Source organism: Carassius gibelio, chromosome A22, assembly GCF_023724105.1.
Source record: "Carassius gibelio isolate Cgi1373 ecotype wild population from Czech Republic chromosome A22, carGib1.2-hapl.c, whole genome shotgun sequence".
Classification (NCBI taxonomy): Eukaryota; Metazoa; Chordata; class Actinopteri; order Cypriniformes; family Cyprinidae; genus Carassius; species Carassius gibelio.
The window spans coordinates 17445607-17465552 of NC_068392.1; the positions used below are offsets into that span (position 1 = coordinate 17445607).

The 19946-nt window shown below is 36.9% G+C and overlaps 1 protein-coding gene across 3 annotated transcripts in view; it reads right to left on the reverse strand.

Moving 5' to 3' along the window:
• Nucleotides 1–19946, reverse strand: part of LOC127943174 (metabotropic glutamate receptor 7-like) — a 181409-nt gene that overhangs the window by 133622 nt on the left and 27841 nt on the right. For all 3 annotated transcript variants that reach the window (XM_052539391.1, XM_052539393.1, XM_052539392.1), the window contains exon 2: nucleotides 1268–1484. In XM_052539391.1, the coding sequence (XP_052395351.1) occupies nucleotides 1268–1484 (217 nt within the window). The remainder of the gene's footprint in view (nucleotides 1–1267; nucleotides 1485–19946) is intronic.

Genomic DNA, 19946 nt, shown 5'->3' on the forward strand with positions numbered 1-19946 from the left:
AATGTCAACCGTTTTTTTTTTTTTTTCTTTCTTTCTTTGGTTGGTCGTGAAATAGATTACACTTGTCTAGGTGGGTCGTGGAATGGAAAACTGTGAGCATGAGGTGGGTGAAACAAGGCGGCTGAAGGGAATGCTTAAAAAAAATAAGGATGAAGTATAAAAAAAGAAAGTCCTTGAAAGATTACTTCTGAATAAGTGACAAATCATTCTGATTCAAGCTGACAAATCATTCATAACAAACTAGAAATTTGTATGTTATACATTACATACGGAAATATGTCAGTTTTCAGTTTTTTACAAATCGGTTTTATATATAATTTGTTAATTTGACTGATTTTGACAAATCTGTTGAATTGTTTCAAGGAACAGCATCTATGCGTGCGTTAGTTGGCCAATCAGAGCAGACTGTGCTTGTCGGAGGGAGGGATTTTGTAGAAAATTACACGTTTGAGAGAGGCTGGGCATAGAGGACCTACAATAATGTACAGTATTTGAAAAAAAATCATGTTTTTTTTTTAACATTAAGGCATGTCAACATGTTCTGTTACACCAAATGATTTTTAAGTATTTAATAATGATGTTTAAAAAAAGAATCGTATGACCCCTTTAAAAAGCACAAAAAAACAATTTGCTTACAAATCAACCAACCCTACAATACTTCTCATACTTTTCTTAAGAACTGCGAAACAATCATGAGTTTATTTTGTTTTCATACCACAGGCTCCATTATGCAACCCCAATTATTCATCATGTCAGGTTACACCTTACCATCTAATTTGTTCCCTAAAAGGTACAAGTCAAGTTCCAGTAATTGGCTTCACTTACTAATGAGGGACATGTACGTATGTAATTAATTTTCTTTCCTTGGGGCACATTACACTTTGTTTTGCAAGACATTTGTCTGAAAAGTGTCTCAGAGACAGAACATCCCCACCCTTAACAGACAACTGTGTTGTTTACATATCCATTTATTTGAGCGGTGCACTTCTTGTTTGGGGAAACAGTGCAAATTGATGGTTTGAAGCTGTCTCAAGCAATCAACTTTGTATGCAGAGAAGAATGAACAAAGCAATCCAAACATTTCTCATTGAATAAGGCTTCTTTTTAAAAATATAATCTGTAAATACTGATGAAACTGAAAGGTTGTCATTAGTACAACCAAAATAAGTCTCTTATAATCTATTTCGTTTACTCATGCAGAGACCGTTTTGAGTTGTTCAGGACTTTCTCCTCAAAGACTTTTTGTTTATTGTTTTGTCTGACTCACCTGCTTCTCTGGAAATCTGCATGAAGGCCTCGACTCCTTTCTCGCCATAGCTTCCCTCCGAGGCCACTGTAGACACGTAATTCCAACCCATCAGTTTCACTATGTCCACCATGGCCTGCGCCTGGAAGGAATCGGGAGGTACGACGCGAGAGAAGAAATCGTACCGGCGGTCATCGCTCAACTCTGGAGCGGTAGAGGCGTAGCTGATCTGCGGAATCTAAAACCAGACAAAAATAAGGTGGTTAGATTGACTGACGCTGTGGTTCTTAAACTGAGTTGGTATCTAATTTATATTTCCATCAGCTCTTATAATGGAAAATAATGGAGTGTTTCCCACCATGATTCTGAATTGAATGTCAATTACTCAAACTTTCATAGGCAATTGTATCGTCTGCCTGTTTCTTTGAAACATCAAATTATGAATGCTGGTCTAATGTGGGTTTTTGCAGTGAAACTGTGCTGCCTTTGGTTCCCTCTCTATTGATATAAGTAATATTTACTTAAATTAGCTAATTTAACACTATTGCCTTGATTTTTATTTATTTATTTATTTGTCGTAAATTTTTTTCCCCCTCAAACCTTAATTTTATTGAATAGACTGTGATATATGTATAACATGTATTATAGAAATATTATGATTATATTTGTTTACAATTATTTATGCAAATATGCATTATGAATATATTTTCAAAAGTAATTGTAAACAAAGGTAAAATATCATAATATTTCCAGAATCCTTGTTCCATCTAAAATTGTTTGTTTGTCACTTGCATTAAAGGAATTTTATTTTCTAAAGGCGTACTATGCAGTTTTTGTTCAGCTAATAATAACGTTCCATAGTAAAAAAAGTATGAGTCATTCAGAAAACTAATATATATATGTACAATTGTGTTTTTGTTTGTCTTATGGAAGACATTTTTGCACTACCATCACCAACTAAAGCAATTACAGGTTGCCTCTTTCAACTCAAGTCAAGGTCCTGAAACAAGAACTCGCCATTCAAATGTTCCAAGTCAAAGAATGTCTTCCACAAAGAGTTTCATCCACCCACAGCAAGCTTTGACTATAGACACCAGAACAGGAGAAAACAGAGATCAGCTTGAGGAGAGACCTAGAGTTCCAAAAGCAACACCCCTCCTCATTCCTCCATCTTTCTTGTCTTTCACACTTTTTCTCGGACACGCACATAATATCAAGGCCCTGGATCATAGCTTTAGCTCTTGTAAGCTGCCAACTGTGTATTTATGTGTCCGTGTGGATGACATGAAGGGTCGTGATGAACACTGTTCGGCTTAGAAATGGCGCCCTATTATCGGACTCCATTAACTTGTCTATCAGGGTGACTGATCTGATGGTGGTGGATACTGTGTTCGCAGAATCCAGTGGCCTGTCTTGTGTCAACTCAGGAAGTGTAAGAATAAGGTGTCCAGTCAGGCTATCCATCAGGTTAGGGTGTCTTTTATTCAGCCACACAAACAGAGCCAGAAGAATCTTGTGGCATCTTATGGGCTTCTCATTCTGAAGGCATTACTGCTGTCATGGTAAAAATTGGCGCCTAAAGCAGGATTACCAATGTGATGATCAGATAATTCTGGGACTGAGAAACTGTAGGCACTGATGCATTTTGCTTTAATTGTCCCTCCAAAAAGCGAGACAAAAATAAAATTGTGACCAAATCCTTCCGAAAGTACTCAGTCCATATACAAATTTGCTATGTATTTAAAGAAGCATGTTGAGAGGAGCTTCTTCAAATAAATGCCTGGACAAGCCACGAGAAGCCAAGCAGGATCTCTCACCATATATTATTTTTTGTATTGCTACCATTATTATATATAGCTGCCTTGTGAGCTGGTAAACAGGGTCTCCAGGGTTGTCACACATCCAAACAAACATCCTCGTAAGTCAACATTTGGCGTTCAAAAAAACCTGAAGGTTTTTTTTTTTTTTTTTTTTTTTTACCTGCCAGTGCTTAATGCGGTCATGACCCTGGAGTCCTCTGCCTGGGCCAAAGACAGATGAGTTTCTGCATAACAGATCTGCCTTATGACCGCTGGGGGTCATTTTTTGCATCCACTCGAAAGGTCAGGTGTGTTGACAGCACTCATAAAAAGAAACAGATGAGGTATTTGACAAAGGGCTGACCTGGCATTGATTGGAGTTGGAGTGCCTCTGCCTGAGTGAACTGGAGAATCACTGTAGACCGAGGCTACAGCATTGGATGTGTGACATGGTGGATGACATTTCCAGTGACATTTTCTCCACCTCCATCTTCCACGAAGCACGAACAAAACTGGAGACATTAACTTTTATGGTGGTTGAGAACTTATAGAAGTAGAACTATTAGAAGGCTGAAGAAAGCAGATGCTTACCCTTTCCCATTCAACAGAAGGCTGTCAAGTTCCAATAAGGCAAAAAAAAAAAAAAAACATTGAACTACCTTACAAGTAAATTTGTGCACAATATTTCAAGTCTTCTGAAACTTATCGGAAGTTTGTGTGAGGAATAATAAGCTAGAATAATGTACACAAACCAATTCTGAACCAACCAAGTGCAAAATAAATTCATATTGACGGCTTTTATGGATTTTTTTTTTTTTTTTCTTGGAGCTTACTACATGCCAGGAGATATCCTTTTACTGTATGGAAAGAGTAATAAGAACATTCTTCAGAATTTCTCATTTTATGTTGAGAATTTAGAAGTTATACTGGTTAGAATGATCAAGTAAATGGTTTTGGGACTGAGTAAATGGTTATCTCTAGTGAAATGCTTCCTGCCACACAATGGCATTGTTCACCCTCATGGTGTTCGTTCACATCACATGGCATGTTGTTGACCGTGCCATTTACATTGAGCTATCACCTGAAGTAATTACAGCATCAACCACCCATTTCAGTAGACTTTAAGACAAGGAATCTACCAAATGGACTGAGGCATACAAAGGCCTAACCGAAAAGCTTGGGATTACCCGCATATGCCTGAACTTGCAATTAGAAGGACTATATAAATCACAGAGAAATGCTTGGGCTTATAAAGGCCAAGAATGTCTATGTCAAGAAATCTTGAATTTAAAATGTCCAACAGATGTAACTACCATGCCACATGCCGGCATCTCTAATGTTCTAATATGTGACACAAGGACCCAGAATGAGTCAAGCTGAGGAAATCAAATTAATATGCGGTGAGTGCCGTTGATGTGAAGTTCATTTTTCTCGTTCTTAGTGGCGGCGGATTTTAATCACTCTGACCCGCTGCACAGAGCTGCAGCAAATCACTGATCTCATTACAAGTGCCCATTCTTCCACGCCTGCTACTGACTGTTGACTGGAAGAATAGCAGCCCGGTTTCAATTCCTTGACATATTTTATGTGTCACAGATAATGGTGCATGGAATTCCCTAGGGTGAAGTAGAGGGGAGCGAAACATCATAATGTCAATAATCACTACAGTGAAAGTAATTTAGGTAAAGAATGCTCTTAGCAGATATTCAGTTGGCGCTCTGGAACACCTAAAGAATTTATTTTCCCGCCTTTGTTAATGTTCACGTTGTTGCACTAACTCTCTTACAGGAAGCTAATCCTACAAAGCCCTCTCGAATGGCATAATTCATCACATGTGAATGTACTGTCATGGAGTAGATTATTCCTGTTTAATCTGGTGGTTTCATTTGTCTATTCTACACATCACAGGAAACCAATGAAGATATTTGGAAGTAAATTTGGAGAAAATTGTCATTGTTTAACAACATCCTAAAGAATAATAATTTGTCTCACCAAGAGAATGACTGAAAGAGTGTCTCACTCCCTACATCTCGTAATAAGGAGTCCATTGTGGATGTGGATATCGAACGGTGCCACAGGGGAAAAGGCTTAACAATTAGGTCAACAAGAAAGGTATGAATCTTTCCCTAATTAAAGGCTGCAGTACAATAGGCTACAACAATGCCACAGTACATGTATGTCAGAAAAACCCAAACGCTTCAAATGACTGAGACCTCAAAGACGTCTGATTGGTTAAACAACAGCAGCTAGAACTTGCACTTCTTGCTTTCACTGCGCACAGAGTTTAGGGTTTTCTGTGAGATGTTATAGTTTGTTTATTTTATTCTTTTTTAAAGTAAAGATAATACACTGGTTATGTAGTTATATTGGATCCTGGATTCTCTTAACTACAGCAGTTAAGTTCTTGCATTGTGTGACAATTGGATCATGTAAAGCCTCCAGCCAGACTAACCTACAAAACCTCAAACAAGCATCCACTCTCAAACATCAAAAATTCCCACTGCTAGAAACCAAAACCGCATAAACTGAGCAAACTCTAGACACCATATCCTAATACCACTGCTGAGCCATACACAAACACGCTCAGATCCTACTGCATGAGGAGAAAAATATAATTCTTTTAAAAAATGAAACATTTTTCACATTCATTTTTTCAATTAAGAAGCATGATTTGTCACAGTTCATTGACATCATCAAAACGAAGGATACATTATCAAGGGAAGGTAACAAATTTTAAAATCTTTTTGACACAACAACACGGAAAACTGCATTTTGTTTACTTTTTTGATGTAAATATGTACTGTGTAGATATTTTCTAACTGTAAGAACAGTACAATCCTGTAAGTGGAAGCTTGCAAATTACAACATAGGTAATTTACTTACATAAATCTTAAAGACACAGTAGCCTGATTAATTACATTATCTCTACACCAGAAATTAGATTCTCAGATACTTAAGTATTTTATTTTGGTAATGTTGGGCACAAGCCCACATTGTTGAGTCCGAGTCGAGTCCTACAGTAGTATTTAACCAATTGAGTTAATGTTGTTTCTTATTTATTTTTAACTTTAACTTTTTTGGTTTTGTCTGAAATATTCAAAGTGTCAGAGTCTAAGTTCTTTCCAAGTCCAAGTATCCTCCCGCTACTCCATTTTTTTATTTTTTTTATTTTTATTGCACATAGATACAAAGGTTTCCCCCACTGTTCTGTTGAAGAAAATCCTCAAACTTTAAGCTTTGACTTTTCTTTAGAAACCACCTCAAGCACTGCAGCAACATGGTTGCTTCCGGTATAGACACATAGGAAGTGTCAGAGACAGAGAGTGGGAAAAGGCTGTGAAAAACAAAACTACAAATTAAGCCATTATTCAAAACTGTATACTGCAGCCCATTTAATAAAATTTATAGGAAACTGCTGAATAAGAAATAAGCTTTATATTGTGTCCATGTTTGGTGTTATAATAGTCATTTTGTAACAAACTTATGCAAACAGGCACTGTAATATTTACCGGTGTCCTGACATTTTATCCTACCCGGGTTTACTGCGCATGCGCACATCAATATCGCGTCCTTTTTCTCATGCTTAACAACGATATTTAATGTATCTGCATTACTGTAAGGGTAGGTTTAGGGTTGGGGTAGGTGTAGACTTTAATAAAAACGCAATCTAATAGGTAAAAATAATATTTATTGTTGGTTTCCTGTAGCTGTATCGCTTCTAGCTACAACTGCGAATATAACACATCATTACTGTATTTGCAGTACTGTAAGGGTAGGTTTAGGGTTGTGGTAGGTGTAGACGTTAATAAACCACAACTTTACAGTAGCATAACTTTTTCGTTGTCGAATTGTACTACCCACTGTTTTAGTGGAAGGAAAATCTGACAGCGTAGGACAAATCGACAGAACACCGGCACCAAGACGAGCATCTAAATCCCAAAGCTTTTAAAAAGAGCACCGCCATTAAAAACAACAGAGGATACGGCTTAAAATATCTCTTGCCGACTTATTCAAATTGAGATCCTGTTCTATTCTGCAGGTAAGTATGGCTTACTCTATATTTTATCGGCTGGGGATTTCAAGAGCATGCAAATGTCTCTTTTTCTAGGTAGTTCGTTTTGATCCTTATTTTTGCAGTCTGTAAACCAGGAATGCAACGTAGCTTAAAATAAGTCGCCCATCCCATCCCCAACAAAACAGACTCACGCTCACACATGCATCAACTACAAAGACCCTGAAAAGCATCAGACTCACAAACATCAAGGTTAGAGTTGTTTGTGTAGAGAGGTCTTTTGAAGGCTTTTGGGATTCTACAACAGTATCTGCAAAACTCCATCGAGTGTCACATTTCGTCGACTAGATTGCAAACCTGATGCTGTCAGATTTGAGTAAATATAGCCATTAGGTGTCCTAAATGCGTCAACTTAAGGAATTGAACTAGGTTTTAATGCAATTTCATGTTGATTTTCTCAATTTTTTTTCAAATCTGCCACTTACAGGAAGTCCTAAATGCAACATTTCCTGTTTTTTTATCATAGACTGTCCTCTGCACCCAAATCTCATCTGAATGCAGTGCATTCCATCGCTTCAAACAGAACCATTGACTCTTTCATCTTGCGTGTGCTGCAACGATAGCCTGCAGAGACATGCAAACTAATGAGCCTCAAGCTGCAGTTGTGGGTTGATAGTAGATGCCACACAATATCCACCAAATTACATTTGTTAAAATTAATTTGGAACAGAGAAGTGTGCCATTGAAATGGAATGTCATTCCCTGGGGAAGAGGGACTGTGGAATTGGGAAAAGGCTGGTGTGTCCGTCTTTACCTTTTTGAGTGAAAAATATATATAAATAAATGGATTTAGGCTCACGAGGCCAGTGACTGCAATACCTGAGCCTCATCTGGTGAAAGCGATGAAGCTAAACCTTTTACCCACAGGACAGCTGTGAAATTGGATCACTGTGTTGTAGGTTCTACTGTCATCTTACAGTGTGTAAGATTAAACCTATTGACACCTCTTCAAAATGAGTGTAAACATTGCAATATCAGGCCAGGGAAAGTAACTACCTACTGTAAATGTTTAAGACATTAATTATTATTATTATTATTATTATTATTATATACAAACATTGTCTTTTTACTATTTGTTTTAAGATATACCAGTGCTAAATTTGAGTCAAAGTTGTAATTTTCAGTTGTCAGTTAGTTATCGTCATATAAACCATGTACAAAATACAAAGACAATCTTACTTTAATGCTTCTCCACAGTCTAAAGACAAAATAGAGCTATAGTGTATATAATATAAAAGTTATTAACAATAAAATATGCATGTGCAGAAAGATCAATATTAACAAATGGTTATGTTAGTGTATTAATATAGTATTTATTAATATTAAAAATAAGCTTTCATTTGTTATCGTTTTCAGTTTCCTTTATATATATATATATTAGGGGTGTAACGATACGCGTATTCGTATTGAACCGTTCGGTACGACGCTTTCGGTTCGGTACGCGGTACGCATTATGTATACCGAACGGTTCATTGGAGTATTTAATTATATTTGAAAAAAAAAAAAAAAAAAGAGAGAGAGAAATATAATGATATGCGTTCAACAAGGTAGCCCAATAACCCAAACAACGTAACAGGCAACGCCCCTGACACCCCCGAAGAAGAAAAAAACACCATCTTATATGTTTATGTTAGGCTACTCAGCAGGCGCTCGCTCACTCAGTACGCGCTGAAGGCTCGTTGCAAAATAGCCAATGCGTTTAACAGACTAGAAATGAGAAGATCCTCCAATAACCAACAGGTCTGGTGTTTGGGTGCACTTTGGATTCCCTTTAAGCTATAATGGTGATGGCAAGAGAGTGGTGGATAAAAAAACAACGGTATGTCGCATCTGCAACATGACAGGGTACACCAGCGGGAATACAAAAAAAAAAAAAAAAACACCAGCGGGAATATCTGGGATATATGCGTCAGTACTATCTGGGAAAAGACGAAAAAAAAGGAGAAACATGCACGCAGCAAACTATCCCTGCAGCATTTAGACACTATAGCTTACAGGGAATCCAACCCAAACACCAGACCTGTTGGTTATTTTAGGATCTTATATTTCTGGTCTGTTAAATGCATTCGACATTTTGCAACGAGCCTTCAGCGCGTGCTGAGTGAGCGAGCGCCTTACTGTGCGTTCACACCGCCGGCGTCGAGAGCGTCAAAAAGCGCTCTTGCCGCTCTGCTCACGACGCTGCAGAAAGATTAGTGAGCGCATAGACGCTCTGACGTAGATCGAATGCTTATTTTGTATTTAAAGTGGCCGCAAAGCAAACAAGCTTGTTGATCTCGTGCAGACTAACCACAAGGAGGGTAACGTTATAAGTTAACCTCATTACATATTGTTGTGGACGAAATATTAAGATCCTTTACTTAAAATTAACAAATCTCAGACACCTTGGTCAACGTATCACTTTTAATTTATTTTTTATGTCCCTGTACACAAACAGGGACACCTCATAGATTATTGCAAACTTGAAACAGCAATAATCAACCTGTCCTCCATTGTGCTTGGGAACTAATGGTCGGAGCTGCGTTCTCTGGAATCCTCTCAAGCGGTGGACTTCTACGTTCCGATTGGTTGCTGCCCAACCGCGTCATAGCTCATTACCATAAAGTTGCCTTGATTTCAACTCTCCTCGACGCTCTCAACGGCCAAGTCGCGCCGCGCCGCTCCTCGTCGCTGCTCGATGCCGGCTTACATTGAAAATGAATGACTTCCGGCCGCTTTGACGCTCTCAACGCCGGCGGTGTGAACGCACAGTTAGGGGCCGTTCACATATCGTGCCTAAAAACGCATGGAAAACGCTAAGCGCGTCTTTCTCCTCCTTTCCAAAGCGCTCTGGCAGAAGCGCTCATGAGGCGTCTGTCTTTGCTAAGCAACAATGACGTGCTCTCTCCATGAGACGCGGAAATTTCAGCGAAGGATAAATGGATTTGCAGCTCTAAAAATCGCTTGCAGTAGCTCTGCTACTAAATTTATTTCAAAATTGCAATCCATATACAACTATGATCAGCTGATCCTTCATCTTGGCTGAGCTCTCAACGTTGTTACGGGAAAGGATGAAGCTGATTGGTTGGTTCTTGTCACATGACCCGCGGTGCGCTTGCGGCATTCTGAAAAGTTGAGATGTTTTTACATTTTGCTGTATCTAAAACGTATCGAACCGAACCGAACCGTGACATCAGTGTATCGTATCGAACCGAACCGTGAATTTTGTGAACCGTTACACCCCTAATATATATATATATATATATATATATATATATATATATATATATATATATATATATATTGTTTTTTTTTGTCTGTGTGTGTGTGTTAGAAATATTTTATTTAAATTTAAGTAATTCAACTTAGTTTCCAATGTAATATTTATATTTTATTTTAACTTTTTTTCAGATAATTCTATTAACACAATTAAAACCAAGCCCTATATTCAATATTCTGTTTCAGCTGGATATGCATCACCTCACTGAAATAAAGTCGACAGCAACATCCGGTTCACGTGGACTTTAAATTACTGTCAGATGTATTAAAAAAAACATATATATCCAAAGAAATACATAACGCTTATGCTGTTATAATATAATATAACAATTGTTATTAATACCAATATTTTGGAACAGCTGAATGAAATGGTAAATATTTGCCACCAGATCAACTAGGTTTGTGGCATAGATATTTTAGATTAATTCAGATTTAACTAGGTTCACAGCAAATATACTAAAATACAGTGGTTGAAGAATGATGTCACTTTGTAGGCAAAAACCCAGAAGCAAGTCAGCATTTTAGCTCTTCTGCTTCCATCTTCCCAGAGTCAAAGGTTTATTTTTTATTTTATTTTTTATGGGATCTTGGTTAAATCCCTAAAATAAGGTCAGTGCATGGTTCACACAGGCTCAAGATACTTTCACATTTTATACTATAGCACAAAACACACCAGTTACACCCCACCCCACTTTAAACTGATACATTTCTTAAAAAAAGACGGTTGCTAACAAGTTATGATTGGGACAACAAAGAGCCGTCGGAGACATTAAGCGTCATTAAGCTGAACAGTTCAGCAATTTACAGTGTTTTCCAGTTGTAGTATAATGCGTTATACAATTAATCGTAGAATAACCAATTAATTGCTTCCCACATTTTATAGTGTTGGTCGATGGCCTACTGGTTAGAGATTTTAACTCATAACCCTAAGGTTACAATACCACGACTGAGGAGCTCTTAAGCATGGCACCGAACCCCCAACTGCTCCCTGGGCACCGCAGCATAAACGGCTGCCCACAAAAAAAAAAAAAAAAAAAAAAAAAAAAAAAAGCTTATGAAAAAAATCTTATAGCCATTTTTGTCGAGGGAACCAGTGTCACGCTAACAGGCGATTTGCCTACAAAGTGACATTATAGTTCCCCCACTCTATTATGGACACAGTTAAATTACATTTATTTAACAGATTATTTACATAAAAATGCTATACATATCAAATCATTGTATATACTGTATGTCATGCGATCTGGGAAAACCCGTCGGATTTCACACTGGGCTGTATTCAGGAATTTCAGAAAAATAAGTTGTATGTAAAAAATTTTTACTGCGGAGCACAAGAAAACTACGCAGTCTGAAGCTTCTCACTTTTTTAGATGATCTGGCTCTTCTCAGTCTACTCAATCGTGGTGAGGTCAGTGGAGCATGTCCTTCAACAAAAAACGACCATATAGATCGTTTGTGCAAGCACCTTATTACGACCTATATTAACGTTATAAAGTTAAGCAGCCTATAGCGGGTGTAAAAATAATAAAGTATCGCGTTGCGTCTGCCGTCATGAAATGACGTATAACTTAATTACCAATCAAAACGCACGTGTATTTAAATTAGGGATGCACCGATCATGATTTTTCATGGCCGATTCCGATACCAATATTTTACAAGCAAACTGGCCGTTTCCGATACCGATTTCCGATTTTTTTTATTTTTTTTATTTTTTTTAAGCAACAAACAAGAAAGAAGGAAAGTGTGCATAAACAAGATATTTGGTATTTAATAGGCCAAACTTGCGTTTGGTTATTGAAAACAATAACTGTAACCATCTGAAATTAACAGCAGTAACTGCACAGTAAGTAGCCTACTTTCAATACAAACATAGATGGTACAGACATCAGCATTTATATTTTGTTTTTGAATTGGGTTGAAACTACAGAGAACTGGCCTTAAATAAAAGATTAACTGTAACCATGTGAAATTAAACACAATAACTGTATTCTACAATCCAAACACCACAATCAACACACATTTAATAAGATGTTTCTTAATCAGCATTCAGTATTTTAGTTTTTAAAATTGGTTTTAAATAAAAAAAGGTCTTTACCAGTGAGACTAAATACAAGTATGCTATATAAATACATTTTCCAAAATGTTAAAATCAAATAATGTTGGTGCAAATAAATCAAAGATGCAAAGTGTTTCATTCATCCAATTAAAAAAAATATATATAGGGTAATGATTCATATCTATATTTTTTTTTACTTGAGCCAATGAAAAATAAATAACTTTGTCTCAAGTAAAAAAAAAAATATAGATGTGAATCATTACCCTAAAATGTTTAATTGGATGAATTTCAGTGTGATACAGCAGGTGATTTTTTTAAAATCAATTTTTAAATCAAATAAAAATAATCATCCTAATGCAGAATTGACGTTTATTTGTGGCGTTTCAAACGTGTATGCAAGTTCTAATAATAAAAAATAAAAAAATAAATAAAAAAATTCAGTTTTGTCACAGTTTAGTCCGTTTCGTTTCTCATCCAACATGTGAGAAGCTGATCTGAACATCTCTTCACGGTCTACTCATGTTCAGGGCGCGGACCATTACAGTATATGCTCGTGGAGCTTCAGTGCGCAGGAAAGGCTCTTATTTGTGCGTAAGTACACCAACGGCTGATCGCTTCCTGCTATCTGTGCCTCAGACATGAAACTCTGCATTTCCAGTACTGATCGGTTGCCTGTGTCCTGCGCACAGATTTCGAAATACTCTTCCACACAAATGACGTAGCGAACGATTATAATGTAGTCTGTGCACGCGAGCGCACTTCCGGAAAAATCGGCTGAGAAAAGACCAAAAACCGGCCGATTGCCGATCGCGTATTTTAAGCAAAAACCAGCCGGTTCCCATTTATGGCCGGTCAACCGGTGCATCCTTAATTTACAGTAAATGCAATTTGTGGACTTTTTACACAGATCTCACAGTAATTCATACATATTTTACTAGTTGGCGTATTCGAATGACGAAACCTAACCCCACCCCTAAACCTAACCCTCACAGAAATCATGCTAAATTATGATTTATTGAGCATATACATTTTCATGCACGTCCGTTCCCTGGGATCGAACCCATGATAGCATGACTACATATCAAGGTATAACGCAATAATCTACCAACTTAGCTACACGAAATGCAAATCAGAGAGCAAATAAAAAAGTACAAAACATTATTATAAAAATGACCTTTTGCCGATAGGGGCACCATTGTAGTATATATGCTCTGATGGGTCGTATTTCATGGATTTGGACAAACGACCTATAGAAGCGTATTGTTTGGAGGACAGGTTGGGTCAGTGTCCTAAAAGATGTTATAATGGACTATTTCACATCCAGAGATGAAGGATGGGATAAAGTTATTTCAGAGTACAGTCTGTTACGCACAGGTGAGATGCGCTCGCTTACAAGGTACACTATTCATACTATCCAAACATACAAGGGGTGATCAAAAGTTCAGAGACTATGTCCATCATGATAAACATTGGAAAACTGTCCTCTTCAGGGTAGCATTAGTCTGTTTGTGTCATGATGCAATATAGCACTCCAGACAGACAGTTTTTTTTTACATTTATGTTAAGATGTACTGTGCAGTGACTGTTAAGTAGCACTGCTAAATTAAAAGTCTGAATCCGATGGAGGGCAAAACTTTGATAACAGACAGGCTGTTTCTCTCTGAGAGGGACACATTTCCATTGCCAGTGGAGAAGGAGACAGCTGGTCCTGTCACTGAGCTCGGCCATCCTGCAGTAGGTGGTAAAACTCCGGAGAGGGATATCTTTTCCAGCTCAAGCTAATTACTGAGCCTGCATGTTCTCAACAGACTGTGAATGACTTTGATGCAGAAGGCGTTTCGTTTTATTTCAATTTAATGTCCTGTTTGTGAGTTTAAATACAGATGAAGTCGGTAAAACAGTTTATTTCAAATACATTTTCCACCCTATTGCTAATTACGACGATATTATAAAGATGAAATATTTTAAGGTTGAATCACACAAATCTAAAAAAAAAAAAAAAAAAAAAAAAAATTATATATATATATATATATATATATATATATATATATATATATATATATATATATATATATATATATATATATATATATATATATATATATTAAATAAAGGGAATTACATATTTAATAAACAGAATTATTATTAAGACTTGATGAATGATTGTTTATAAATTATGAATGACAATAAAATGACAATAATAATAATAATACTTTATTTATTTATAGTATTATTTTAGAGCACTACCATTTGTATTAGTACCAGTACATTAGTATAAGACTACTATCAGTACTAGCATCATTACAAAGTCATAGGACTGAATAGGTATAGTAGTGTGAAACTAGTATTATTACCTTACTAGCATTAGTAGAGGTATCAGTATAGTGATATAACACTAGTATTAGTACAGTGCTAGTATTAGTATAATATTCTAGTACTAACAATAGTGCAGTATTAGAATCAGTAAAGTAGTATAGCACAGATATGATCACCCTACTATAGCATAATTATGAATATATTGATCAAGCGCTATTGCAGTGCTAGTATCATTATACTTGTCTTGCACTATTATTAGTTATGCTAGTAAAAATATAGTAGTCCATCAATTGCATTATTGTGCTACTACTATTAGCATAAATAACCATTATAATGATCTAACACTAGAATTAGTACAGTATTAGCATCAGCAGCTGCATTATACTAGCATTACAGCAGTAGCTAGTATAAGCATAAGAGTATAACACTAGTATTATTACCATACTAGGATTAGTATAGAAGTATCATTGTTGTCTTGTACTAATATTAGTACAGTATCAGTAAACATACAGTAGTATAGCATTATTACCCTAGTAGAAGTATTATTATACTTATCTAGCACTAGTATTAGTACAGCACTAGTGTCAGTATATTACTCTAGCACTAGCGTTAGTGCAATACTAGTACCAGTATAGCTGTCTAGCACTAATGCTAGTAATGTGCTCAGATAAGGATAGAACATCACTAGATTCAGTATTATTCTAGGAATTGCATTTGTGCAGTATTAGTACAAGTGTATTTGTCTCGCATGACTACTACTACAGCACTAGTGTCAATAAATAACTGGCGTTACTAGTACTAGTTGTCTAGCACAAACATCAGTGCTTCAAAAGACTCAGCATGAAGTTATACAGACCTGGACAGGTTTTCTTTATGATTAAACTTGAACTGCTTATTCTAATAAAAGAACCAAGCATTGTTTCCAATATGATGATGCTCGGCTAACCAATGCCAGATGATTCCGGAACCTCCTGCCAACAGCCACATGACACATTCAGTGGTTGTTAGCCAGAGACTGCTGAGATGCCTGCCTGCATCACAATTCACCAAACACATACTACTTACTCAAACTAGCCGTGCAAAAACCGTATTTTCCTGTAGAGCACATTCTGGAAGCAGAAGCTCACACCTCAAATGTGTGACATGATGGAGAGATATACAGAGAAAAGAAGTGGCTCTATGAGACCGCGAGGAATGAGAAGGACAGACGTCCTGCCAGGAATTCTTCTGCCATCATTGAACCACGAGGAGCGCAGGATGCTGTCAAGATTGACCGCTGAGAACGAACTGTAGTCATTGCAGTGTATTTTAAGACAGACACAGCATGCCATCACACTCCAAAATGAAAATCTGTTCCATCAGTAAATGACAAACAAAGTGGAGTGCACCTGTACACAAAGATATATGTTCTGTCCTATAATTCATTCTGTGTTGGCGAATCAACAATAGATCAGCATAGTGGCATTTTCTTGCATTTTGTACCCAGAATGCTGCATATTTGGTCTCTTGCAAGTTGTATTGTTTTTGGCTCTCCCTGCCAATCCACTGAAACAAAATCAGTCTGAAAATATGAATAAAGATCTGAATAGTGCACAGTATGAATATTATCTGCATCTGCTTATTCCATCTGAAAGCACGAATGGCAGCAACCCCGGCATGACCGACATGTTATTGATGACATGATATGATTTCATAATAGCCCCGCAGTAAAGAGATTATCACTGCCTGCACTCCCTCAAAATGGTGTTGCATGGAAAAAGATAAGACAAGCAAACACAGTCCCTTCCCAACAGACCCTGAGGGGAACATTAGGACTACGAGGCATAGCGATGTACGAATTACTGATGCTCAGTATATCCACATAGTCCTGTAGCTTCAGGCTTAAAGTCGATGTAGTAACCTGGAATTTTGTGTGTTGCTATGTTGTTGTGCAGCAAAGCGCATCTAGATTGAGTAAATGGACTGTAGCGTTTGGGTCATTACGGTGTATTACACAAATCTGGAGCATTTGACCCACACATTTGCAGTTCTCAAAGGTTAAATACTCAACCAACCTCCTCTTTAACCTCATGTTTAAGTTTGCACCTTACACCGTCTGGTAAATGACTCTTGTAACTTTTTATTAAATGTATTTCCAAATAAATTGCTATGATCATAATAGTATAACATACTATGTTGACATTAATAATGCATTGCAACCTGGCACATGCAGTGTGACTGACTGAACCCACATTGGGTCCCTGAAGTCATTATAGTAAGTGAAGTGAATTCATTTTGTCAGTTATTCACATAGACACCCATTCCACAGCCCCAAAAGTTTATTCAGTTTTTAGAGTTAAACTATTCAGACTTGGCAACATGTTGAGGTGAAACATTAATGATGTATAGTTTGCACTAATTCTACATGTTTAGCTCTTAATTGAACAAATAAATAAGTAAATAAAGACAATATCATAGTTTTTCCTACATATATATATATATATATATATATATATATATATATATATATATATATATATATATATATATATATATTAATTTTTTTTTTCAAGACCATTAGTCTATTTGCTTTGTACCATGACAGTTTTTTTCATGAATTATGAAAAAAAATATTATTATTATTATTATTATTATTATTATTATTATTATTTTAAGAAAACAAATATCTAAAATAAAGTACTAAAATACCAAAGTACCAACATACCAAAATAAGCTATAAATATCTAGTCAGATATATATATATATATATATATATACACAATCCACATTTATTTGACACATTTTGAACAATAACAATACAAAAAAAAAAATAATAATAATCATTATACATTTGCAAAATAAAAGCATGTACCAAAATTTTCTTTTAATGTCAAAGACTCTTCTAAAACTAGCTTCTATAGTAACTGGGTTATACCATGGTGTATTATTGGTTAATTGTGGGAGCAGTCAATCTGTATGTATAAGTCATTGCCGATAATAGCGTTTTATAATGTTGGTGGCTGGGGGCTTGGTCCTGGATGCCAGGTCACTGGCGGAGAAGAAAACATGCTCTGACCCCCAGGGGGTGAAGTCACCATCTGTGTAGCCGTCATTAAACTAATGAGCCATGCTCCGCAAACAAGAGAGCTAACAGAGAACCGCTAAGCAGAAGATAAGTGACGTTAGCTTCTTCTTTTTTAGCTTGTGGTGAATAACAATCTGTTTGCTAGCCCTTTGTTTATAACCACCAAACAGTTTCTTTAACTTGTATGTTCAATTTGTCAATAATCACATAACTCTTTTTCGCTCTGGTTTGTTTGTACTACCACTAAATAGCATAATTTGCAAGATAACGTTATGATTCTGCCCGAAGTACTTGTATTAAAGGCTTACATAAGTGCATGATTACTTGGGGAAAGATACTCTTGGAGCCTTGGATCGGTGAGGTCCCTTTGATTTGACTTTTGCCACTATGTCTGGCAATCCAAAGTCACACTCTGAGCTACTACATGCATTTGATCTAGCAAGAGGACAGCCAATAGATTTCATAAGGGCTGGATATTGATGTGCTGTATAAGTAGGGCCTCATCTGAATGTAAATGTGCTTCTGAAATGCCATATTACGTGACTGGGAGACCTGTGCAGGATTGATGTAGAATTCCAGTACTGCCAGCAATAGCCTACTGAGGAAAAGAAACAAGAAAAACAAATGGCTAGGGTTATATCAATGTGTGTAATAAACTAACCTCCGCCAACCTGGTGATTACAGCCATCTGAGAAGTTATAAAAAACAGCATTTTCAAGTTTTGGGTATGGGTACTTGCAGATTAGGATACATGGCAGAGTCATTCCATCTCAGCATGCTAGACTAGCTTTCACAAAGTGGCAGTTGAGTTTGTGGAAAAATGCGGGTTTGAGACAACCTTTGAAGTCAACAACAAAAGCTAGAAGTGTTTGCTTAAGTTGATAAGCCTAGTTGTTATACTGTTCCTGGAGGGCCACTTTTCTGAGTTTAGCTTCAACACACCAGCCTGGGAGTCTAGTGATACGCAAGAAAACCTTGATTAGATTGTTCAGTAGTGGTTAATTGTTGTTTGAGCTAAACTCTGCTATCCTAACTACACACCCATCTTCTGCTCCTGGAAATATACTTACCTGCTAAGTTCAGCTCCAACACTAATCAAAAAACCCCGAATCTGCTTATTAAAATCTTCAGGAACATTTTGAAAGTTACGAACAGGTGTGCTGGGGCACAGTAGGAGCTGAACTCTACTGGAAAGTAGATCCTTAAGAACAGGATTGGGCACCAATATTATGCACCAATACAATGCTAAATACATTTAGCTTTGTTTCAGTATTGCTGTCCATGACCACATAGGTCACAACCCACCAAGTGAGAACAATTTAAAACACATAGGCTTGCATATATATATGAATCTTGTGTTTGGATCTCGGTGGGGATCTTTAGTGCTAAATAAATCTATGTCAGGGGTGGCTGATCTTCCTCCTAGAGGGCTAGTTACCTGCAGAGTTTAACCCAACAAACCTGCCTTAAAGTTTCTAGTGTTTCAAATGGCACATTTAATGTGAACTTGTGGTTTTGTGGACTTACAATGGCCACTGTGTGTGCATATCCATGAGACCACAGCGTGCCCTAAAGATCATTTTAGCTTTCAGAAGGGTGCTTTCTATATATATTTATATACAGTACAGACCAAAAGTTTGGACACACCTTCTCATTCGAAGAGTTTTCTTTATTTTCATGACTATGAAAATTGTAGAGTCACACTGAAGGCATCAAGGGCTATTTGAGCAAGAAGGAGAGTGATGGGGTGCTGCGTCAGATGACCTGGCCTCCACAGTCACCGGACCTGAACCCAATCCAGATGGTTTAGGGGTGAGCTGGACCGCAGACAGAAGGCAAAAGGGCCAACAAGTGCTAAGCATCTCTCGGGGAACTCCTTCAAGACTGTTGGAAGACCATTTCAGGTGACTACCTCTTGAAGCTCATCAAGAGAATGCCAAGAGTGTGCAAAGCAGTAATCAAAGCAAAAGGTGGATACTTTGAAGAACCTAGAATATGACATATTTTAGTTGTTTCACACTTTTTTGTTATGTATATAATTCCATATATAATTCCACGTGTTAATTCATAGTTATGATGCCTTCAGTGTGAATCTACAATTTTCATAGTTTCAAATGTATATATATATTTTTTTT